This window comes from Nomascus leucogenys, chromosome 1a, assembly GCF_006542625.1.
Source record: "Nomascus leucogenys isolate Asia chromosome 1a, Asia_NLE_v1, whole genome shotgun sequence".
In the NCBI taxonomy this organism is placed as follows: Eukaryota; Metazoa; Chordata; class Mammalia; order Primates; family Hylobatidae; genus Nomascus; species Nomascus leucogenys.
The window spans coordinates 80623987-80650428 of NC_044381.1; the positions used below are offsets into that span (position 1 = coordinate 80623987).

The 26442-nt window shown below is 37.9% G+C and overlaps 1 protein-coding gene across 1 annotated transcript in view; it reads right to left on the bottom strand.

Moving 5' to 3' along the window:
* Positions 1-9565: 9565 nt before the first annotated feature.
* SGPP1 (sphingosine-1-phosphate phosphatase 1) overlaps positions 9566-26442 on the bottom strand; it is a 45582-nt gene continuing 28705 nt past the window's right edge. Inside the window, exons 2-3 of the mRNA XM_030811972.1 lie at positions 23848-23937; positions 9566-12010 (exon numbers count right to left, since the gene is read on the bottom strand). Coding sequence (XP_030667832.1) covers positions 11459-12010; positions 23848-23937 — 642 coding nt within the window. The 3' untranslated portion in view covers positions 9566-11458. The remainder of the gene's footprint in view (positions 12011-23847; positions 23938-26442) is intronic.

Below are 26442 nucleotides of genomic sequence, written 5' to 3' on the forward strand. Positions count from 1 at the left end.
AGTTACTTCTGAGAGGAGAATACAATTATTATAGTGGCAAAGGAGGACTTTTTTTCCCCAAGTATATAATATATTGCTATTAACTATAGTCATCATGAGTTAAAATAGATCTCTTGCACTTATTCCTCTTGTCTGAAATTTTCTTTCCGCTCATTCATTGATGGACACTTAGGCTACTGTAAGTAATGCTGCAATAAACTTGAGAGTGCAGATATTTCTTTGAAATACTGATTTCAAATCCTTAGAATATATATTCAGCAGTGAGATTACCAGATCATATGGTAGTTCTATTCTTAGTTTTTAAATATCTCCACACTGTTTTCCATAATGGGTATACTAAAAAGAGGATTTTTGCTGTTCTTGCCATTTGAATTAAAAAAAAAACCAAAAAAACCCAGCAATGTATCTATAGATATCTTGTGTAATTTTTCGTAGCAAGTAACTTCTCATTTCCATGAAATAATTTCACTGTATAAGAAAACAGCTGACTGACATTCAAGAATAACCTCATGTTTTCTAGCAGAATTTCTTATGAAATTAAAAAAAGACTTTCTGCAATAGGCACTGTTACATTCTAGAAATGTTCTAATAAAGGCACTGATTTTTTGTTCTGCTTTTTTTTTTTTTTTTTGAGACAGAGTCTTGCTTTGTTGCCCAGGCTGGAGTGCAGTGGTGTGATCTCGGCTCACCCCAACCTCTGTCTCCCAGGTTCAAGCAATTCTCCTGCCTCAGCCTCCTGAATAGCTGGGATTACAGGCATGTGCCACCACAACTGGCTAATTTTTGTATTTTTAGTAGACACGGGGTTTCACCATGTTGTTTAGGCTGGTCTCGAACTCCTTACCTCAGGTGATCCACCCGCCTCAGCCTCCCAGTGTTCTGCTTATTTTTTAAAAACCTTTATGAATAATGTGATTTGCAATTTAAAAATTTATTACGAGGATCTCATTTTCCAAAATACGATTCTGTAAAGTTCACACGAGTTTTATGAGGTAGTTTTACATTCTTTTTCAGTTTCTCTTTTCTTAGTTCTGAATGAGATTTCTAAAGGAGAGATTTTCTTCTCTTTTTCCTTTACATATCCATCTCTGTAGCTGGCAAGATTTGTTGAATGAATTCTAGAATTACTGAGGTCTTTGGTGTCTAATCTGTCCCTCTCCCCCTCCCCCACTTTTTTTTTAAACAAAGAACTATCTGTTTAGAGCCACTTCAGCTCAGAACTACTTAGATAGTAGGTTGGATTAGGTTACTTAGGTAAAGTGACCTATTAGTTACTTTAAACCTTGTGATTTAAACAAAAGTTATGACTCTTCTAAAGCAATAACCTCATTGTCTTTCTTTGGTGAAACTTGTTAATTTCCTTAGAGGGGTGTATATACAAACTTTTTAGACAGGAAAAGAGGGGAAGTTTGCTTCAGTGACAAGACATGCTCTCCCAACTCTATTCCCTCAGTGAAGGTGTATTAAAATTCTTTTTGTTAAATTCCAGAATCCTAATAGAAACAAAAATACTCCATTTCTTTTTGCACACTTGATCTAACAGAGTTTATTAAATTTTAATAGTGAAAGGGCTCTTAGAGAACATCAAGTCTTACCTCTTCATTTTATCTGTGAGGAAACCATTTATCATTCTGGTGCTAGTACCTAGTTGAAGGAACTTACAATTATAGTCCAAGACAAAACAAAGTCAAAACAAAAATCCTGGTCCTCTGACTTCAGTTAAACACTTTTTTTTGAGACAGGTTTTCACTTCTGTCACCCAGGCTGGAGTGCAGTGGTGTGATCTGGACTTACTGCAACTCTGCCTCCTGGGCGCAAGGGATTCTACTTCCTCAGTATCCCGAGTAGCTGGGACTACAGGCATGTGCCACCATGTCTGGCTAATTTTTGTATTTTTGGTACAGACAGATTTTCACTGTGTCACCCGGGCTGGCCTTGAACTCCTGGATTCAAGCGATCCATCCTCCTTGGCCTTCCAAAGTGCTGGGATTGCAGGTATGAGCCACCACACCCAGCCTCAATGTATTTTTTAGGAAAAAAAAAAAAAAAAGACACAGAATGGGAACATGAAAGTCAGTACAGGTTTGGCACCAGCATCTTCACAAAAAATAGAATTCGATGCAAACATTTTCACAATAAGTCAATAAAGTGGTATGTCAGGATTTGGGAAATGGCACTGTTTGCAAGCACAAATCTAAAGTCTGTTTTATGACAGACTTGCAAGGGCAAGAATATGGTATAACATACATGACTTGCAAAAGCCTCCCAAAGACAGAAATCTGCAATCTTTCCCCCCTACTTAGGAAACTATCTCATGGAAGAATCACCAAAGGTTTCTTTGAAATGGAGTTTCAGGTTGATACATAAGGAATGGCTATCTTTACAGATCGGCAATGGCTAGTGACATGTTTGTGGGCCAATTATAAGGTAAATGTAAGTCAATGTGGTCATCATGTCTTTTTTTATAGGTAATAGACAAACTAATGAGGAAGCCATTAGCCTCTCTGGAATAATACTGAATCAGGAAGAAAGTAGGTGGTTATGGGTGTATTGTGGATTACCTCACAGATGCAGAACATATTCAGCGTATCTCCGTGATTCTGTTAGAAAACATTCTTCCTACACCCATGCCACAATCTTCACCAACAGTTGAGATTAGCCAGATGTGTGGTCAGGTCTGATCTCAACGCATAAAGGGAATCTCATGATCCCTTAAGTATGGTGGGATGAGAAATAAGTTCAAGAATACGGTTCCATAGTGAGCAGCAGGTGTATTCAAACCTACCCCTAAAGCCCAAAGAATAAGGCTGACAAATCCAGTTTCTCAGAAAGAAAATATTTCACAGAGATTTGAAAACATAAGCAATATCTCGGACAACTGCAAGATGGTGGATCCTCACACCCGTCCTCCAGAAATTATCCTTTAGAAACCAAGCCTTGGGGGCCAGGCGCGGTGGCTCATGGCTGTAATCCCAGCACTTTGGGAGGCTGAGGTGGGCGGATCACTGGAGGTCAAGAGTTCGAGACCAGCCTGGCCAACATGGTGAAACCCTGTCTCTACTAAAAATACAAAAATTAGACAGGCATGGTGGTGGCACATGCCTGTAATCCCAGCTATTCAAGTAGGCTGAGGCATGAGATCGCTTGAACCTAGAAGGTGGAGGTTGCAGTGAACCGAGATCATGCCACTGCACTCCATCCTTGGCGACAGAGCAAGACCCTGTCTCAAAAAAAAAAAAAAAGAAACGAAAAGAAAAGAAAACAAACAAAAAAAAGCCTTTAGGATAAAGACATGTGCAGCTGTTACTTTCTTGTGGAAACTTGTAACCACTGGGGAGGTCAGATAAGCATCTTTATGAGGGTTGTTACAGGCATTGTTTAGAGAATTTGCTGCAGAACACTTTGGCATGCAGAGTCAAACATTAGTCATTACGGAGATTTCACTTCAAGATGGTATCACTCTTGCCATGCAACAGGCTATTTTCCTACAAACACCAACTTTATTCCCAGAGCATACCTGCAAATCCTAGATGGAGTATCTTGGAAGCTCGTCTTCCTTGTAGAACACATTGTAAACTCCTGGTCTGTAATAAAAGTAGCTAGGTCTGCAGACTCTTAACCTAATGACGTCAATCCTCATGGCCTGTGTGTAGGTTTCCAGGTAAGTCATTAATTTGTTATACAACCTTCTTGTGACGGCTTGGAAGGTGAGGGGAGTATAGCTTCACATCCAAAGTTCTCCTAACTTCCAGGGGACTCCTCTTCTAAATAACAGCAATTATAGCAGTCATGATACCATGTCACCAAAATTCACAGCTTTGGGATTTTTCATATAAAATCTAGGATTAATATAAAAATTGCCTCATTTCTCCTCTTAATAAGTAAACATGTAACTGTCTTCCGTTATCACAGATTTTAAAAAACAAAAAACCAAACACTTAATAATGAAATATATATCAAAAAATACTTTTGATTACCTTCAAGTCAGATGTAATTTCACTCATGAGCTAAGTAATAGTGCAGCCCTTCTACTGGCAAAGAAAGACAACACTTCACCACACCTATTGTTTACTGGATATTTTAACAAGCTTTTCAACTTTACACTTACTACTCCCTTGTAGGTAACCTGATGCTCCAGACAAACTACTATTTGTTTGCCAAACATGTCTAACACATTCCCATCTCCATGCTTTGGTTCATCCAATTTCTTTTTTTTTGAGATGGAGTTTTGCTCTTGTCGCCCAGGCTGCAGTGCAATGGCACGATCTCAGCTCACTGCAACCTCTGCCTCCTGGGTTCAAGCGATTCTCCTGCCTCAGCCTCCCAACTAGCTGGGACTACAGGCGCCCACCACCACGCCTGGCTAATTTTTGTATATTTAGTAGAGACGGGGTTTCACCATGTTAGCCAGGCTGGTCTCGAACTCCTGATCTTGTGATCTGCCCACCTCAGCCTCCCAAAGTGCTGGGATTACAGGCGTGAGCCACTGTGCCCAGCCAAATCAATTTGTTATTTTTAAAATTTACAACCTTTGTTCATGAATACTTTAAACAAGATTTTGAGAATATACTGCTAAGAAGCAAATATTTAAAAATTCTTATTTGTAAAGCTATTTAAAACATTTTATGGTAACAAATGTTGCAGGATTATTATTCAGTTTTTTTACTTTTAAGATTGTTATCACAGATTTCAACCAGTGTATTAGTCTGTTCCTGCACTGCTATTAAAAACTACCGGAGGCCGGGCATGGTGGCTCACACCTGTAATTCCAGCACTTTGGGAGGCTGAGGTGGTTGGATCTCCTGAGGTCAGGAGTTCAAGACCAGCCTGGCCAATGTGGTGAAACCCTGTCTCTACTAAAAATACAAAAATTAGCTGGGAATGGTGGTGTGTACCTGTAGTTCCAGCTGTTCAGGAGGCTGAGGCAGGGGATTCACTTGAACTTGGGAGGCAGAGGTTGCAGTGAGCCAAGATCATGCCACTGCACTCCAGCCTGGGTGATAGCAAGACTCCATCTCAAAAGAAAAAACAAAAAAACCTACTGGAGACTGGGTAATTTATTTAAGAAAAAAAAAAAAAAAAGAGTTTAACTGGCTCATAGTTCTACCGGTGGTACAGGAGGCCTGGCTGGGGAGCCCTCAGGAAACTTATAATCATAGCAGAAGGTAAAGGGGAAGTTGGCACGTCTTACATAGCTGGAGCAGGAGGAAGAGAGGTGAAGGGGGAGGTGCCACACACTTTTAGACAACGAGATCTTTTTTTTTTTTTTTTTTTGAGACGGAGCTTCGCTCTTATTGCCCAGGCTGGAGTGCAGTGGTGCAATCTTGGCTCACTGCCATCTCCACCTCCCGGGTTCGAGTGATTCTCCTGCCTCAGCCTCCCAAGTAGCTGGGATTACAGGCATGCACCACCATGCCCGGCTAATTTTGTATTTTCAGTAGAGACAAGGTTTCACTAGGTTGGTCAGGCTGGTCTTCAACTCCTGACCTCAGGTGATCTGCCTACCTCAGCCTCCCAAAGTGCTGGGACTACAGGCGTTGAGCCACATGCCCGGCCAACAACCAGACCTTATGAAAACTCACTATCAGGAGAACAGCCAGAAAGATATCTGCTCCTATGATCCAATCACCTCCCATCAGACTCCTCCTCCAACACTGGAATTACAATTTGACATGAGATTTGGGTAGGGACACAAATCCAAACCATATCAACCAAAAATGAGCAAAAATACTGTGCATTAAAATGAGTTTGGTGAATGCTTCCCCTTAAATTAACCCAGATGAAAAAGGAGAAAAACCCTTAAATAGGAAAATTGTAATCCATCTTATTGTCACCAACCCCACTGATCCTCTGAATTTGGGCCTGGAGACCTTTGGAGACCAGGGTAGCCTTTCACTTCATTGAAGTAAAAAAAAACACTTGATATTTAAGCTCTGAATATATTTAATCTAAATTTTAATTATAAACATCACTTAAAATTTTTAAATGTAGTTGGTTTTATGAAAAATTAAAGATCAATTGTACAAAATAATATTCTCAGGAACACATTTATTACTAGAAAATAAAAGTTATATCCCTGTATATACAGAATATTTTCTTTTCAGATTTGATTTCAAGTTTAAAAAAATAAAATCTTAAAACTAATTTGAGTACAAATCACATTCATACAATGGGATACTGTAGTAATTACATACAAAACTTTCCTAGAATTAAATTATTAGCCCTTCAATATTTGCATGAAAAGTGACAAAATCCTTACTAAACTGGAAGCATTCATTTACAACCTAAACTTTTAAAACAGGTAGACTATACTATTAAGCAATATTAAAATTTTTAGATCATTAATCTCTTTGAGAATCTGATGAATGTTGTAGAAATTTTCCCCAGAAAAATGCACATATTGAAGCCTAAGGACTGAATAATCATGTAATTCATTCAACATATCTTAATTGAATGCCTACTGTGTCCCAGGGATCCAGAAGTAAAAAGATGCATAAGGTCTTCTTCCTCATGAAGCTTACATCATAGGGATAATGACAGAAAATGTAAAAAGTAAATAATACATAGATAGATTGTGATTGATATGCTTTGCCTTTGCATCCCCACCCAAATCTCACCTTGAATTGTAATAATCCCCACAAGTCAAGGGCAAGACTAGGTAGAGATACTTGAATCATGGGGGCAATTTCCCCATGCTCTTCTCATGACAGTGAGTGAGATCTCATGAGATCTGATGGTTTTATAAGGGGCTTCCCACTTCGCTCGCCACTCACTCTTACTGCATCCTACCACCCTGTGAAGAGGTGCCTTCTGCCATGATTTTAAGTTTCCTGAGGCCTCCCCAGCCATGCAGAACTGTGGGTCAATTAAACCTCTTTCCTTTATAAATTACTCAGTCTTGGGCAGTTCTTTATAGCAGCATGAGAATGGACTAATACAGTGATAGATTTCACTGATAGATACAATAGATTTCAGTTAAGAGGACTCCTAATTTAGGACAAAGGATAAACCTCAACTCTGAGGAATTTTTTTAAAAACCCTTATCTAGTAAGCATTTTGTCACTTTTCATGCAAATATTGAGGGGCTAATAATTTATTTCTATTGTGAGAATTTTTTTTAAAAAAAGAGAATCCATTTTATATCTCCTAAGAAAATGTCATCATACAAAAAAGAAAATATTTAAAATTTATTGAATTTTTAGAAAACAGGAAAACAAAACTCTTAAAAAACAAAAATATTATCATACCCTGTTGCTTGCTGTACCAGAGAATGAGCTTTCTAGACATCCAAGGAGAATGCAACAAAACTAAAAATGATGAAAGGGAAAAAAAATACTCTCTTAAAGGGCTCTGGAGCAATGAAAGAATCTGGTTTTCATATTTATAGGCAAGAAGGCTTTCACAATCACTAAGGGTTTTTAGCATGAACAGTCAGTACAATAGTTATCAAAGTATAATAGTTATCAAAGTATATTTTATTCTGCTCATAGACTGCTGCTATCAGATGTAGAATCCCATATTTGGGAGAGAAAGGAAGCAAGGGAAGGGCAAATTAGGAAAAGCCAGCTAGTTGAGATTTAAGAATTAACATTTCTAGCCTGGCACAGTGGCTCACCTACAATCCCAGCACTTTGGGTGGCTCAGGTGGAAGGACTGCTTCAGCCCAGGAGTTCAAGACCAGTCTAGGCAACATAGTGAGGCCCCATCTCTATAAAAACAGAAAAATTAGCCAGACATGGTGGTACATGCCTGTAGTCTCAGCTACTCGGGAGGTTGAGGCAGGAGGATGGATTAAGCCCAGGAGGTAGAGGCTGTAGTGAGCAGTGATCATGCCATTGCACCCCAGCCTGCGTGAGAAAGCAAGACCCTATCTCTAAATAAACAAATAAACACATTTATTTCCTTAAACATTTTTATTTTTTAAAAAGTTTATTTTTCTTTGAATTTTCCCTCCTGTGTGTCTCACAAGGAAGGCTTGTTTCCTTATAAAGTGATCTGGTGGGCTTAAAATGAAGAGCTTTCTAAAAGTCCTTCAAAATTAGCATGTTAAAATTTTTATTGTGCTATGTATAACTTATTATAACGACAACCAGAATTCAAGTGTAAAAGTTTTTTCTTTTTTCTTTGAGATGGAGTCTCACTTTGTCACCCAGACTGGAGTGCAGTGGTGTGATCTCAGCTCACTGCAACCTCCACCTCCTGGGTTAAAGCAATCCTCCCATCTCAGCTTCCCGAGTAGCTGAGACTACAGGCATGTGCCACCATGCTCAGCTAATGTTTTTGTCTTTTTTTTTTTTTTTTTAGTAGAGACTGAGTTCACCACGTTAGCCAGGCTGGTCTCAAACTCTTGACCTCAAGTGATCCGCCCGCCTCAGCCTCCCAAACTGTTGGATTACAGGAGTGAGCCACCGCGACTGGCCAAGTTTTTTCTTTTTAACTTTCATATATATTTCAAAAGGAATGGAAGAACTTGATCAAATAATGAGAAAATACCCAGCACAGTAATATCTACTAATTACTTTTTCTCAAACTGCTACCTCTTCCCTTTCTTAAAAAACCTTATCAAACAACAAAAATCCTCTTCAGAAAATCTAATGCAGCTATAAAGTAAAATGTTAAAAACTGATCCTTATTGATGTCCAGATTAAACATTTTACTGGCCGGCTGGGATTACAGGCATGAACCACCACACTTGGCCACATGTTAGGTTTTAAATCTAGAATAAACATTCCTTGTTAACGAGAATAAAATTGTTTACCAATAAAAAGTCTTTGTCATATAAAATTGTGTGATCATATCTTTCTCCACTCCCACTGCTTCACTTGAGTAGCTTTTAAAAATTTTTGTGATTATATATTTTAAAAAACCACTTCAGTATTTACTTATCTTTATTGAATGCTCTGTTAAAATTTGCCTTTAAGGGAATGAATGACAGGGAGGGTGAGGGAAAATTTGCTTTTAAATTCTATTCATTTCACTGAATTCATTTTTATGCTGTCCTTGAAATATATATTTAGTAAACACTACTTGTAAAGAAAGCTACAAAATAAAATAAAAATAATCGTGTCAATCTTGAAGTAGCATTGTTTTATATTAGGTCATATAATTAGTTTCTGGCAGACCTGGTTTTTGCAGTTCACACATCATGGCATTTTAAAATTACAAAATAAAATGTCCATATGTTTTATTCTGCTTGAAAAAGTACCTGTTCCTAGTTTTATGATTAATCCTTGACATTCATGGAAAAGCAGTAAACTACCTACAATACCATTAGTCACATTTTACTGAAACATTTTTGTGCGTAAGCTTTTTAAAAGAAATATTATTAAACTTTTTACTAAAAGTACAATGTTAGAAATAATCATAAATGGAACCAAAGTCAGTTTGTACCTCAAAGAATTTCTTCAATGTCTTCTATTGCCAAAACAGCACTTTGATTTTGGACAAAACGCTTCAGAGGAAATATGTGCTAGAATGAAAACCCAAGACATATTTTTAAAATCTCTACCAGATAAAACAGAAACAATTGCCCGGAAGGCAAACAAAACAAAGCAAAACCTTCTTCAATCTTCAATTTGGCTTTTATTTTAAAATACATTTAGCATAGAACTGTCATAGGACAGAAAATAATAAAACACAAAGAAATGGAACATTTTCAAATACTTTTTAAGCTAGACATACAAATCAACAGGATAGCATAGGCCCAAATTATGGGAAACGGTCCCTAAAATTCAATTGATTAAACATACATTTTGAAAGTAAAGCTCTTTTCACATTTTCCAACGTACCAATATTTTCCTACATGCCTTGGTTTCCTTTTAACTAATAAGTAAAGGGTAAATTTAGTAGCTTTACTTAAAATCACCAGCTTCAGTTTTGGTAAAAATTACCATGCCCCTAAATTCTCAATCAGAATTATAAAAATATGAGCTCAAATAGTTATGGTGCCCAAAATAGAAACATCTGAAGTGATAGCTCTGGATAATCATACAGATATTGCACTAAAATCAGTAATTTCATACCTGGTATTTATTTATATGGAAAGTTAATCATCTTCTTTATGAAAAACTTTCTACAAATACACTTAATGTTAACATAAGTACAACCACACTTCAAAATATAAAGGCAGACAGAAAAAAGAATAGTTTAATACTATATGCAAATTTTCCACTGTGAAAACAATAGAAAGTTGAAAAAATAATAGGATCTAAAATACTGATACTAATTTTAGGTTTTATAATTTACCTTAAATAGCCAATAAATGGGTATTAAAAGTTAACAGTGCTAAATCCAATCCTTTCCAAATTATTTAGAAAAATGCTTTGTTTACATATGAAGTATGTGCATTGTCCCATCTATAAATTTCAACTACGTTTCCATTCACTGGAAATACCTACCTGCAGTATAAACAATCAAGACAATGTACAAAAAATATATCCTGTTCCTATAACTTACAATGCACAGAAAAATATCTACAAAAAGGGAAGTATTTATCCATTTAGCTTTCTAATAAATTGGTGAGAAAGTTTAGCCCATTCCACATTTCTTTCTAAATAAAGGCTAAAGAGTTAAGGGCAATTTACTTTTATGCCTGTCACCCTGACATACATTTTTTAAAATATTTGCTTGATTATATGTAACTTAAGATAAAGTTAATGTCTTATTTTTACATCACAGTATACATAGCATTTCTTAATTTAGCAACGGAAAGGCACAATTAGCAAGCAATAAAATTCAGTACCTGAATTATTAAACTGACGTCCAAAATAGTTGCAAATAAAGTACATTCAAAACAGTATACAGAACTTAAAAAAAAATCCAAAAACTAATTTTTCTAAAAATTTGGTCCATTAAAAATGCCTCCCACGTTCAACATCATGGATAACATGAAAGGTAATGGCAGTGTAAAAACAGGCAGTAAATCAACATATAGTAGCATATGTATTCTGGTCTAGTAATTATGCAATTCAATTAGGAAATGGCTCCCATAGTAAATAAATGTTAAATATATCTGTTAATAACAACATACCTGTATTTAGTTCAAATACACAGGCACAACTGTTTGCATATTATTATTGATTTTATAATACACTCCCATAGTTTAAAAAAACACTTAGGTATATTATTTTATATATAATATATATCAGATATATAATTGCATATTAGTACCTTATATATATTATATATAAGTTGAATCCATAATACAAAACTCTCCAAACATTACATGAACATTCTAAATGGATACTTATCATTTTCTCAGTAATGAAATAGCTCAGCTCACCTAAAACAGTATCTGGATGTGCAATGATAAAATGCACTGACTCTTATGAATTTACTTAAATAATTATTTAAGTTAAATTCCTGCAAAAGCCTAATTCTGACCTGGCTTTACCTGGAATATATTTTTGGGTATCAGTAACTGATACCCTCCTTTCTTATCATAAATAATATTTCTCCATCAAGAGATACCAATAAAGAAAAATATGTAAGGAACAAAAAATGTGATAGAGAAACCAACCATTCCATAGGTAATATACCGATAAGGAAGTTCAACTTCCATGTGCTGTCTTGCTTTTCGAATATCATCACACGGTATATTGAAGATTTTGCAGGCTAAAGGAATGGTGATCTTTTTCATTACATCTCTGACTATTAGTACAAATACCATCCCTATGAGGATCCGCAATATGGCTTTTCCAAACAGAGTCATAGTAATGGGGGGCCCAGCTAAAGGTAATGTATCTAGAGAAGGATCTAATACTAGACCCATGTTATAAGTAACATGAGATCCACATGCAATTCCAGCACCACTTCCTAGTATCTCAGCTGTGTCTCCTCGGGATGTGCTCCAGGTGTCAAGAGTGAAAGAAAAGATCCCTAAAGCTAAATGAAGCCCGATGATGATGAATGGAGCATATTTGTGAGTTTGGTTGAAGTTGTCAATCAGGTCCACAAATGGATAGAAGACAGCTAAGATTAAAATGGTATATAGGAATCCAGCAATAATATCCTAGGAAAAGATAAAAGTATCGTTGTTTAGTATAATACTGAATATTTTTGGCATTTAAAAAATAACTTATATTTGACATTTCAAATGTTGAATATATATAAATTTTTTAAAGTTGTCAAATTCTCAAAGTAAACTTTCTTAACTGACCATATAAGAGGCACTAAAAACTGTATTAATAATAAAAGGTTTATATTTTCATAATTCTACCCTTTTATAAATTAACTATATATATAATATCCACAAATTTATATTCAAATTCTGAACAACAAACTATGCTAAAATTGTGTAGTTTTGATTTCTGGGGAAAAGTACACTTATTATTCAAAGAAATGGTTTTCATTTTCATATGTTTATGTATGTAATTATCTCCATGACCACACAGGATATACATCCTAGGTAATTTTCTTTTCTCATTCATTCATTCATTCATTCATTCATTCATTCATTGAACAAATATTTATGAGTACCAACCCCTATTTTAGGGGTTGAGGGCACATTGCTTTAAAAAATGACAAGAATGTGGCTGGGCAAGGTAGCTCATGCCTGTAATCCCATCCCTTTGGGAGGCTGAGGTGGGTGGTTCACTTGAGGCCAGGAGTTCAAGACCAGCCTGGGTAACATAGTGAATCCCTGTCTCTACTAAAAATGCAAAAATTAGCCAGGTATGGTGGCTCCAGCCTGTGGTCCCAGCTACTTGGGGATGGAGGCATAAGAATCGCTTGAACCCAGGAAGTGGAGATTGCAGTGAGCCAAGATCATGCCATTGCACTCCAGCCTGAATAACAGAGGAAGACTGTTGATAACCACATAAGAAAGCAGATAAATATTACGATTTCAGATTGTTATGAATCTTATGAAGAAACTAGAACAGGACAATAGAATAGTATGATGAAGGACCCGATTAGAGTACTGATTGATTAAGGAAGCCTGTCTGAGGGTGGTGACACTTGAGCACAGATCTGATTCTAAAGGGAGCCTATATTTAGAGGCAGAGGAAATGTGTTCCAGGTAGAGGGAATATCAAGTGCAAAGGCTTTTGTAGGCTAGGTAAGAGAGGAGATTTTATTTCAAAAGTGATAGGAGCTTGGGTGCAGTGGCTCATGCCTATAATCCCAACACTTTGTAGAAACTGCTTGAGCCCAGGAGTTGGAGACCAGACTGGGCAACATAGTGAGACTTCGTCTCTTAAGAATAAAAAGTGAGGCTGGGTGCAGTGGCTCACACCTGTAATCCCAGCACTTTCGGAGGCCGAGGCGGGTGGATCACCTGAGGTCAAGAGTTCAAGACCAGCCTGGCCAACATGATGAAAACCCGTCTCTACTAGAAATACAAAAGAAAATTAGCTGTGTGTGGTGGTGCACACCGATAATCCCGACTACTCGGGATGCTGAGACAGGAGAATCGCTTGAACTTGGGAGGCAGAGGTTGTGGTGAGTCGAGATCACACCATTGCACTCCAGCCTGGGCAACAAGAGTGAAACTCCAACTCAAAAATAAATAAATAAATACATACATACGTACAAAAATTAGCCAGGCATGGTGGCACATATTTGTAATCCCAGCTACTCGGGAGGCTGAGGCAGGAGAATTGCCTGAACCCGGGAGGCGGAGGTTGCAGTGAGCTGAGATGGCGCCATTGCACTCCAGCCTGGGTGACAGAATGAGACTCCATCTCAAAAAAAAAAAAAAAAATAAAAAAAAAAGAATTGACAACTGTAACTTGATGATGGATTGAATGTGAGAAAGAGCAAGAAGAAAGAGAGGAATCAAAGATGGTTCCTAGTTTTAGGCAGGAGCAATTGTGTAGACTTGATAGAAGATGGTTTACTTGAAGAAATGAAGCTATTAAATAACTTTTTGAATCATTCCTGACAACATACAAAAATGTTCCATATTTCTACCTTATAACAAAACAAAACCCTATGATCTACTATTACTGAAAAACTTATCAATGTTTATATTCACTGTCTCTACTTCCTCACCTCCGATTTTTCTCTAAACTCACCACTACACTGAAACCACTTTTTCATGGATACTAGTGGTCTTCAAAAACAATCGTCATTTCCTTTTTTTTTTTTTTTTTTTGAGATGGAGTCTCGCTCTGTTGCCCAGGCTGGAGTGCAGTGGTGTGATCTCGGCTCACTGCAACCTCCGCCTCCTGGGTTGACGCCATTCTCCTGCCTCAGCCTCTCGAGTAGCTGGGACTACAGGCGCCCGCCACCATGCCCGGCTAATTTTTTGTATTTTTAGTAGAGACGGGGTTTCACCGTGTTAGCCAGGATGGTCTCTATCTCCTGACCTCGTGATTGGCCCGCCTCAGTCTCCCAAAGTGCTGGGATTACAGGCGTGAGCCACCGTGCCTGGCCAGGTCTTTTCTTAACAATATTCAATACAGTTAAGCAACAGACTAGTTGCTTGATGTTTTTGTCTTAAAATTTTTTATTACATAGGATTTGATACATAGCAAAATACATGTAGAGTGTATATGAAACTATAAAATTCATATCTATGAAATCACTTCCCAACAAAAGAACTATAATATTACAAGAATTGTCAAATCTACTATTGTGCTGTTTCTCAACCTATCACTCTGCATTCCTCCCTGGAGGCAATTTGCAAGCATGAATTTTGGCTTAATAAATACCTGGGATTTTTTGTTTGTTTTGTTTTGTTTGTAGATACCAGGTTTCACACCAGGTTGCCCAGACTGGTCTTGAACTCCTGGGCTCAAGTGATCCACCTACCTTGGCCTCCCAAAGAGCTAGGATTACAGGCATGAGCCACTGGGCCTGGCCATAAATACCTATTTTTTCAAATCGTTTTACCACGTATTTTCAAGCAAAATATTATCTAGTTTGGCCCGGGTGTGGTGGCTCATGCCTGTAATCCCAGCACTTTGGGAGGCCAAGGTGGGAGGATCACCTGAGGTCAGGAGTTCGAGACCAGCCTGGCCAACATGGTGAAACCCCATCTCTATTAAAAATACAAAATTAGCAGGGTGTGGTGGCACATGCCTGTAATCCCAGCTGCTCTGGAAGCTGAGGCGGGAGAATCACTTAGAACCCCGGAGGTGGAGGTTGCAGTGAGCTGAAATCACGCCACTGCACTCTAGCCTGGGTGACAGAGCAAGACTCTGTCTCAAAAAAAAAAAAAAAAATGTTATAGCTGTCTCCTGTGAACTGCTTTTTACACTTAACATTAAGATTCATTCATTGGCCGGGCGCGGTAGCTCACGCTTGTAATCCCAGCACTTTGGGAGGCCGAGGTGGGTGGATCACGAGGTCAGGAGATCGAACCACGGTGAAACCCCGTCTCTACAAAAAAAAAAAATACAAAAAATTAGCCGGGCGTGGTGGCGGGCGCCTGTAGTCCCAGCTACTCGGAGAGGCTGAGGCAGGAGAATGGCATGGCGTGAACCCGGGAGGCAGAGCTTGCAGTGAGCCGAGATTGCGCCACTGCACTCCAGCCTGGGGGACAGAGCGAGACTCCGTCTCAAAAAAAAAAAAAAAGATTCATTCATTATATTATATGTAGTTATCGGTCATTCACTTTCACAATCATGTAATACAATTTATCAGTTTTCCCACTTATGGTCATTTAAGTTGTTTTTGGGTTTTGGATTAGTTAATTGATTATGGTTGAACTTGAATGCTTCCCTGTTTTTTGTTTTTTGAGACAGGGTCTGTCACCCAGGCTGGACTTTGGTGGCACAATCTTAGCTCACTGCAACCTCCATCTCAAGTTGTCCTCCCCACTTCAGCCTCCTGAGTAACTGGGACTACAAGCGTGCATCACCATGCCCGGCTAGGCTAATTTTTGTATTTTTTGTAGACCAGGTTTTGCCATGTTGCCGAGGCTGGTTTCCAACTTCTGAGCTCAAGCAATCCACCTGCCTTGGCCTCCCACAGTGATGAGATTACAGGTGTGAGCCACTGTGCCCAGCTGCGCTACTCCTTTTCTATGCAATAAAAATTGTGTTATGAAATGACAGGGTCCACAGTTGCAGTGCTTGAAGCCATTGTTCTAAAAGAGATATAACTCCAAATTAGAATACTTTGGAATATAAGAACAGCTGGAGAAGAAGATACAGATAATTATGAAAGAGAATACAGTTGAACATTCAACTATAAAATGGTGGGGGAAATAGGCTATGTTTTGTTCAACCTCAAATATTTTTTGGATGGATGAATGAATGAATAAACAAATCCTTCACATGAATTTGTTTTGTCTAGCAGAATCTACCAAATTACTTGTAAATGAATATCTTTCCTCTCTTTAAATGATGTACTACATTATAGATATAAGAAAATATTTTATTTATATATTTATTTATTTATTTATTTATATGAGACTGAGTCTCACTCTGTTCCCTGGGCTGGAGTGCAGTGGCACCATCTAAGCTCACTGCAACCTCTACCTTCTGGCTTCAAGCAATTCTCCAGTCTCAGCCTCCCAAGTAGCTGGGGTTACAGGTGTGCGCCACCAACCACACTCAGCTAATTTTCGTATTTTTAGTAGAGACAGGGTTTCATCATGTTGGGCAGGGTGGTGTCGAACTCCTGACCTCAGGTAATCTGTCCACCTTGGCCTCCCAAAGTGCTGGGGTTACAGGTGTGAGCCACTATGCCCAGCCATGAAAAACATTTTAAAAATTTTACTTAGATATAAAACATATTTTGGCTGATAGTCTCCTATTCTACAATAGTAAGTAAAGTTGCTTAAAATTATAATTGTATTCTCTTTATTTAAATAAGTGATTCCTTTTATAACAGGTCAAGGAAAGATATTACACAATCAATTAACAAAATGTTTACGCTTGATCTTGGCCAAAAGGCTGAGAGGTGATCAATTAACAAAATGTTTAAGAAAGTGTCAACTAAGGCAATAAATATCATGTGTTCATTCCAACTCTTAGAAGAACATATAAAGCATTTCATAACTGAGTTTTGTCTATCATTAAGTTTCATTTAATGCCAGATCCCAAAATGAATTTATAGACTATTTCTTCTTGTGTTAGAATTATCCTTCCTACCTATATTTCAGGCAAACTATTATATATTCTTTGAGACTCTCCTCAGGCATCTACCTCCTCCATAAACTTTCTTCTCCTACCCTGTAATAAGAAATTTTCTCTTCTTTGATTCCACTGCATCCTCCACATACCTGCTATGACTGTTTTTCATTCTTTGCTTATCTGTTTCTCCAGGAAACCAAAAGTTCATAACCCTTGCTGTAGATTAAAATCAAGTGGAGAACTTGATAAAAATACTGATGCCTGGGACAATATTCAGAGATTATGATTGAACTGAAGTGGGGGTACGGCATCAGTATTTTTAAAAAATCTCCCCAGTGATTCTAATGTACATCCCTGCTTGAAAACAATTGCACTACACTGTTTATTACATACTGCATATTTAGACTGTGACTACTCAAAGGCAAAGACTTTACCTTATTTATACATATATTTTCAGTGCATGAAAAATAAGTAAGCAGGAAATAAATGTTTGGTTAGTTAAATTAAGACAGTTAAGGTAATTCTTTAAAAATAAAAATAAAAAAACAAAAAGAGAAGGAAAAAAGAAAAGAAAGGAAGAAAGAAAAAGACAGGGTATTCTTTAGACTCATCACATTGACTACATAATTCTACCTGACAAGAGCTCTATAAGAGAAGCAGATAATATATAATTTATTGAACCAGGCCTAAGACATTTTTGGAGAATAATAACTTCCTGCACTAAAAACACTGCTTCGATACTTTACAATTATTGTCACATTTAACCGTAACAACCAACATGAAACAGCTTGCCTTGAAGAGTCCCATTTTGCTCTTGTCCCCAGGACAGGTATTAAAAGCACCTTTTTCCCTTTCAAAAGTGTGCAAATTTGATGGAAATTTATGATTACCTTAATCAACCAGTTTTTAAACAATGAAAACTGGAGTAAGGTCACACAGCTGCTTATTTAACCTCTTACATCGAAGGTACTTGACACGGTTGTTACAAAAATTAACATTTTGAGAATCAGAAATTAAATGTTGGGAGTGAAGAGAAACTAAATGTTCAACTTTTTTTTTTTTTTTTGAGACAGGTCTTGCGGTGTCATTCAGCCTGTAGTGTAGTGGCGTGGTCATAGCTCACTGCAGCCTCAACCCCCTGGGCTCAATTGATCCTCCCCGTATCAGCTTCCCAAGTAGCTGGGTCTACAGGCGCAAGCCACCAGGCCTGGCTAATATTTTGTATTTTTTTGTAGAGACAGACTTTTTCCATGTTGCCCAGGCTGGTCTTGAACTCCTTGGCTCAAGTGATCCACCCCACCTCAGCTTCCCAAAGTGTTGGAATTATAGGCATTACCCACCACACCCAGGCTCAACATTTTTTTTTGTTTTTTGAACAGGATGTCTTCCGAGAAAACTCACTGATACATACTAAAAATTACCAAAGAATTCTGATCAACTGCATTTTATTTCAGTTACTCAAAGATTCCACAAGTGACTCAAATTCTGACCATGCATTTGGATAAGGAGATCTCAAATGATGTGACTGTCAAACCTCTATTCTTCATATTTCTTTTTTTGAGAGAGGATCTCACTCTATGGCCATGGCCTAGGCTGGAGGGAAGATCATGGCTCACCACAGCCTCGACTTCCTGGGCTCAAGCAATCCTCCCACCTCCCAAGTAGCTGGGACCACAGGCGCACACCACCACACCTGGCTAACTTTTTGTACTTTTTTTTTTTTATAAAGATGGGGTTTTGCCATGTTGCCCAGGCTGATCCAGATATCCTGGGCTCAAGTGATCCACCTGCCTTGGCTTCCCAAAGTGTTGGGATTACAGGCGTGAGCCACTGCACCTGGCCAATTCTTCATATTTCAGAGCACAAATTGCCAAAATAATTTCACCTTATGAGGTTATATTCCCTTTGTTTGCTATCTTACCCTTACTTCCCTACCTTATAATTAAAGGCACAAGTCTTGGTAAATACCCATAGGATTTTGGCTACAAAAATAAAAGCTGCTGCTTTATTTTTCATCTTAAATTTCATGAGTGATTTAGAATTTCATGTTATATGCTAAAGTAAAAATATTCTAAACTTTGTACTTTTCACATAGAATTTACATCAAGTCAGATGTTTCAGACAAAATGACAACTGATAAGTTCTTTATATAAAGCCATACATATTTACTCTAAGGTTAAGTGAAAGGAAGGGTTAACAGCTCTGAAGTTAGATTTTTATTAATTATTTTTATTTTCATTTTTAGATAGGATCTTGCTCTGTTGCCCAGGCTGGAGTACAGTGGCAAAATCACAGCTTATTGCAGCCTCAATCTTTCTGGCTCAAGCAATCCTCCCACCTTGACCTCGTGAGTAGCTGGGACTACATGTACAAGCCACCATGATCAACTTATTTTTTAATTTTTTATAGAGACGAAGTCTCCCTACATTGCCCAGGTTGGTTGTGAACTCCTCCCTCCTTGGCCTTGCAAATTGTTGGGATTATAGGCGTGGGCTGCTGTGCCCAGCCAGATATTTTTTTAAATTATGTATTTTTTCATAATAGATATAAGCATATGTTCAATACTGTAAAATGTTTCTTTTATAGTACCTTAAAAAATGAAAAAACTGGCCAGGCACAGTGGCTCATGCCTGTAATCCCAGCACACTGAGAGGTCAGGGCGAGTGGATCGCTTGAGCTCAGGAGTTCGAAAGCAGCCTGGGCAAAATGGCCAAACCCTGTCTCTTACAAAAAGAAAAAATACAAAAATCAGCAGGGCATGGTGGTCCCAGCTACTTGGGAGGCTGAGGTGGGAGGATCGCTTGAGCCCAGGACGCAAAGGTTGCAGTGAGCAGAGATTACGCCACTGCACTCCAGCCTGGGTAACAGAAGAAGACCCTGTCTCACAAAAAGAAAAAAAAGAAAAAATTCATTAAATATCTTTAAATTGTTATGTTTGATCTCTTTAAGAATTAAAATAATAACTTCTCATGTATCAATTGACATAAAAAATCCAGTATTTGTTGTCCTCTACTTTTTGTGTATAGCTCCACGAGTATTAAACCTAGATTGTTCCACACCTTGTCTGACCAGGAAAAAAAACAAAACAAAACTTAGATTGCTACGAAACTAGACAAATCTGCTTCCTTTTCTGTTTGAGTTTTTAAATTGTTTATATTTCCCTAGATAGGGTATATTGAACTTCTATCCAGTAGAATCAGAAAAAGAAACATTCAAATTTACGACATAACCATGTTGGCTATCATTTTGATTTCAATATAATGGATAACATTAAAATGTGTAACTAAGTGGTTTTAAGTGTTAGAGCACAAAGTATGCAATAAAGAACAATTAATGTTAAAGGTAACAAAGAGTTCAAAGTAGCAAATTTCCTAAAAGGAAATTTAGCAAATACTTTTAGCTATTTATTATTATAAATAACTCTTATACCCCAAAAGTTGTTAATTACACATCTAAATGGAATACTCCACGTTATCATCAATTTATGGTAGATGATATTAAATACCATACATTTAATGAAGATTTATTACGTATTAAATTTGAAATTCTTTTTCATTTATAGTGATCAAACATAGAGAGGCTAGTGATTTGCTGAGACTGAAATTCAGGTCTCCTATCTCATAATGGCTTTTTTGTTTTTATTTTAACTATAATATATTTCAGGTGTCCTGGTTCCAGTTTAAATATGACAATGATGACAACAGAGTTTCTGACAACAAAATGTATTGTTATAATACATTGTTTTTGATTATAAAAGCCATGATTTAGGGATGACTTTTGAAGTATCTATCTTCTTTCATTAAAATACACATTTAATACACGCTCACTACAGAAAAAGTAAAAATTATAGATAAACAATAACAGGCAGTTTTTACCTAACAATAACCATTGTTAAAACTCTTAGTGTTAGGCTGGACATAGTGGCTCACATCTGTAATCCCAGCACCTTAAGAGGTTGAGGTGGAAAGATCACTTGAACCAGGAGTTTGGTACCAGCCTGGGCAGCATAGCTAGACCTTATCTCTACAAAAAATGTAAAAATTAGCTGGGCATGGTGATGCATGTTTGTAGTCCTAGACACCCGGGAGGGTAAGGTGGGAGGACTCTTTGAGCCCAGGAATTTGAGATTGCAGTGAGCTATGTTTGCACCATCACACTCCAGCCTGGGTGACAGAGCAAGACCTTGCCTCTAAAAAAGCAAACAAACAAAAAAGAACAGATGTTGTCCATCCTGGATATTTGACTAACCCAACTAAATATTTCATTTTTTAAAAAGAACAGTATCAGCCAGGCATGGTGGCTCACACCTGTAATCCCAGCACTTTGGGAGGCTGAGGTGGATCACCTGAGGTCAGGAGTTCAAGACCAGCCTGGCCAACATGGTGAAACCCTGTTTCTATTACAAACACAAAAATTATCAGGGCATGGTGGCATGCACCTGTAATCTCAGCTACTTGGAAGAATCCCTTGAATCCAGGAGGCGGAAGTTGCAGTGAGCTGAGATCACGCCTCTGCACTTCAGCCTGGGTGACAGAGCAAAACTCCATCTCGAAAACAAACAAACAAACAAAAGCAGTATCTTTGAGATTACATATTCAATGTAATCACATAGGTTCTTTTTCTTCCTTGTATGATGATAATGAGTCAAGGGATATTATCTAATATCTTTTTCTCCAAGAAATACCAGGAATTCACTTTTTATCACTAAAGATGCATAACCATTTGGTAGGTTTTTTAGAAGTAGTGATGCTAACTTTTAGGGGTGGAACAGAATAATTCTAAAAACACACAGAAGATAGAAAACATTTTCTTGTAACAAGTATTTGATTTTGCATAAAAATATGATACTTAATCTGATTACAAAATTAGGAGAGATTAGTCAGAAAGAATTGTATGTAAATTCACAATTCATATTAAATACAATTATAAAAAGTCAAACACAAATAATTTGTTTATTAAAATAGTGTTTAGGGCTGGGTGCAGTGGCTCACATCTGTAATCCCAGCACTTTGGGAGGCCAAGGCAAGTGGATTACCTGAGGTCAGGAGTCTGAGACCAGCCAACATGGTGAAACCCTGTCTCTACTAAAAATACAAAAATTAGCCGGGTGTGGTGGTACGTGTCTGTAATCCCAGCTACTAAGGAGGTTGAGGCACAAGAATCACTTGAACCTGGGAGGCAGAAGCTGCAGTGAGCCAAGATTGCGCCACTGCCCTCCAGCCTGGACAACAGAGCAAGACTCTGTCTCAAAAAGAAAAAAAAGTGTTTGGTAGGGACTCCAAAAGGAGAGAAGAGAGAGAGAGGGGAAGGAAAGGGCTGAAAAACTTCCTACTGGATACTACGTTCACCACCTGGGTCATAGGATCAATAGATGCCCAAATCTTGGCATCACACAATATACCTTTGCAAACAAATCTGCTTATGTACCCCTTGAATCTAAAATTAAAATTTTAAAAAACCTAGAAACAATGGCCAACCCCAAAATTACAGCACACCCTGCCTCCCAACAAAATAAAATAGTGTTTGGGACTTCTGGAAATTTATCTGTGAAGGAGCAGGTGCTGGAAGCAAGAAATTTGAGATAGAAACCAACATTTCTATAACTAAGAAATAAGAGAATGAAATAATATGAGAAAAAATTCTAAAAATGTTAAGTTGTTAAGGGCAAGAAAAAAACTGATATGACCCATTAGAAACTAGAATTCCATGAATTCTTCCACCTTTTTTTCTGATCCTTTATTTCCATAATACACAATTCATTCATAGATGCCTCATGAGACACCTTGTTGGATGCTAAAGGTAGAGTTAAAACACACAGTTGCTGTTCTCAAGGAACTTGGAGTCTAGTATCCTTGACAGATAAGGAAAAAAGCAATTGCAATTTAGGATAAGTGGGGAAGGGTCACCTCACAAGTCTTGAGAAAGAGAAGATGGAGAAGGTAATAAGGCTTTGAGGGGTTAAGAGTATCTATAGTGAGTCTTGAAGAATGAATGGGATAGTTAAGTTAAAGAAAGTGAAAAGGGCATTCCAAGTAAATGTTACAGCATTTGTAAAGTTATGGAGGTAAGAAACCCTTTGCATTGGAGGAAACCTAATAATTCAGTATGGCATCGTATTTGTGTTTTGGAAAGTCTACTAAACAGACTGAATACTGGTACAGCAGTGTCAAACTGGAAGTTGGCTACTAATTAAGACACTATCACAGTAATCTGGTCAAGATATGTTGCAGGCCAGAGCTAAGGGGGTGTCAAAAGGGATAGCGAGGAGGGAAAGTGAATGGGTGTGGCTGCAAATAGTACAGGGTCCCTGTGCTGCTGCTTTGGGAACCGAATTGCATTCGCAAAACACAATGTCCACTGTGAGTCCTAACATACTGAAGGGAAAGAGAAGAAAAGTAGAGTTTAATATAAACACAAATGGCACCTGGAAAGTTTAAGTTCACATAGTTTCTAGTCACTAGTTCTTCAACAATACTTAGGAGCTCTCCTTGGTTTCTGTAGTCACATTGCTGGTTTTGACTCAGTGATAAGAGAGACACAGAAAAGACTGCAAAGGAAAATAAAAGTGAGACTGGAAGGAGGAAGAAACGTTATCTTGATTATAATACTTGGCTATTGTGATTGCTGGAAACTGTTTCTATGAAAAATGTGACTACTACATTAACACTTCATAAACCATCATGTTGATATTTTAGCAAAACAAAGACGACTTACAATATTTTCTCATTTAGGCTTCAGGTAAGTTTGCAAATGATTAAAAATTATAAAATTTCCTGTCAATGTCATAAAAAATAAAGTATTAAGAAGACAACATTTTCCTTACCAGAATGGAGTGCATTCCCATGTAAATTCTACTTAGGCAAACTAGACAACACCAGCAGGGAATAAGAATCAGTCCATATATAAGAGGATACTAAAGGGGAAAAAAAGTAAAATTAGTTAAACAAATTTAAGTTAGATATAAACAAACAAAAGACAAATCAAATCACTATTCTATAAAGTCCACTAAAACAGAAATTTGTGTTTTTACTCCCCATTATATTCCCAGCACCTAACCCTGAGTATGGCACATGGCAGACATTCAAGAAATACTTTTCCACAAATGAGCAAATGAATGAAATCTCATTTGTCTATATTCTTTATTGTGGGAACTGGTTCATTTCTGCTTCTACAATGAAGATTCCATCACTGGCATGGTATAGGAGGAGGAGGACAGGTAAGAGACATACTTTTAATATGGCCACCAAAATGAAAGGGCCTCTGGAATAGTACCTGAATCTAGTCCATGTAAATGTCTTCAGTTGTCTGGGGAGGAGGATTGGCATTATCTCCCTCTCACTTCATCAGTGACTGCTATCTGCAATTTATATTGCTATTCCCCTACCTTGCATTCAGTATTCAACACTTTGTACTTAATTTTTCACTTTCACCCCATCGACTAAAATTTCAAATGGTCCCCTTACTGAGAAAACTTTTCGTGGAATATTAGGAGCAGAAATCATAAAAGGGAAAAAGCATAAACAGAAAGTGTAGACAATTCTTGGTATCGATGGCACTAGTGGAAGAGTTGGCTGTGAATGTCCTGAGATTGGAGAGAAAGAGGAAAGGATGGATGGGCATGGTGGTAAGTTTGTAAAGGGAAGAAGGGAGGGCACATTTGGGGCTGTTTATGCCTGATGACTTCAAATTTCTTAATGAAATTGAAGCCAAGGTGGTTAGGGAAGCTGGGTTGAAATAAAGGAGCAAGGACTTAAGTAAGCTTGTAAGAAGAGTAGAAAATATTTAGTACGAAATTGTTTTTTGGTGGTTTGTTTTGTTCTGTTTTTTAGAGAGACAGGGTCTCACTATGTTGCTCAGGCTGGAGTACTGAGGCTATTCCCAGGTGTGATAATCACGTACTATCATCTTGAACCCCTGGGCCCAAGTGATCCTCCTGCCTTAGCCTCCTGAGTAGCTGGAACTACAGGCACAGTTGTTTTTTGTTGTTGTTTTTTGGTTTTTTTTTTTTTTTTTTTTTTTTTACATATCTACTACATTTAACATGGTCCCTCACTTTCTCCTTGAAACTCTAAATACCCTTGATAGTCATAGCTTCATACTCTCCTGGTTCCCCTTTCAACATTTATTTTTTGCTGCATTTCCCACACAAGAGCGTATCTTCCTCTTTTTATTCTTTAAACATTAGTATAAAGAAGGATTCTGTCCTTAGTAGCTAGTGACAGTCTTACCTTTTCCTTTTTTTTTTTTTTTTGAGACAGGGTCTTACACTGTGTCACCAAGGCTGACGTGCGGCAGCACAATCACGGCTCACTGCAGCCTCAACCTCCCAGGCTCAAGTGATCCTCCTGCCTCAGCCTCCCAAGCAGCTAGGACTACAGATGGGTATCTCAAACTCCTGAGTTCAAGCGATCCACACACCTTGGCCTGGCAAAGTGCTGAGATTACAGGTGCAGTGAGCCAATGCACCTGGCCCCTTTTCTTATTTTTTAACTACTACTAGGCATGCTGAAGACCTACCCATTTCCCTGGGTTTAAGAACCATATATCCAACTCTGCACATATCTCCACCTTGAGGTCCCTATGGCAGTAAACCCACTATACCTCAAACCAAACTCATCATCCTATCACCCACACTTGTTCCTCCTCTGATATTCCCTATTTCATTTGGAAACACCAAAAACCATGTAATCCAAATGAGAAACATGAATTATCCTTAATTCTTTCCTTAGCCGTTGTATTCAATGAACAATCAAGTTCTACTAATTTCACATTCTAAATATTCCTTGGGAGAATAATTATATTCTTTTCTGGGAGTATAAGTTCCTATTCTTGCTAGAGGAGGCACTAAATAGTAAACACAAAAGCATGCAAATGATATGATATGTGAATATGTATAAGTTATATAAAATATATAAATCATATAATAAAACCTGATAGGTAGCATGGAGAAAATAAAAAGAGAACATGTGTTGAAGAAATAGTAATGCTCATTAATATTCCTTGTGCTCCTCCTACATTTTGGATTCACTTACATTAGGGTCATGCAACTAATTTTGGCCAGTGAGCTGGGGAAAAAAGTGACTTATGCCACTTTCAATCTTCCTTTGAACTCTTTTTTTTTTTTTTTTTTTTTTTTTGAGACGGAATCTTCTCGCTCTGTCGCCCAGGCTGGAGTGCAGTGGCGCAATCTCGGCTCACTGCAAGCTCCGCCTCCCGGGTTCACGCCATTCTCCTGCCTCAGCCTCTCCGAGTAGCTGGGACTACAGGCGCCTGCCACCACGCCCGGCTAATTTTTTTGTATTTTTTAGTAGAGACGGGGTTTCACCATGGTCTTGATCTCCTGACCTCATGATCTGCCCGCCTCGGCCTCCCAAAGTGCTGGGATTATAAGCGTGAGCCACCGCGCCTGGCCTGAACT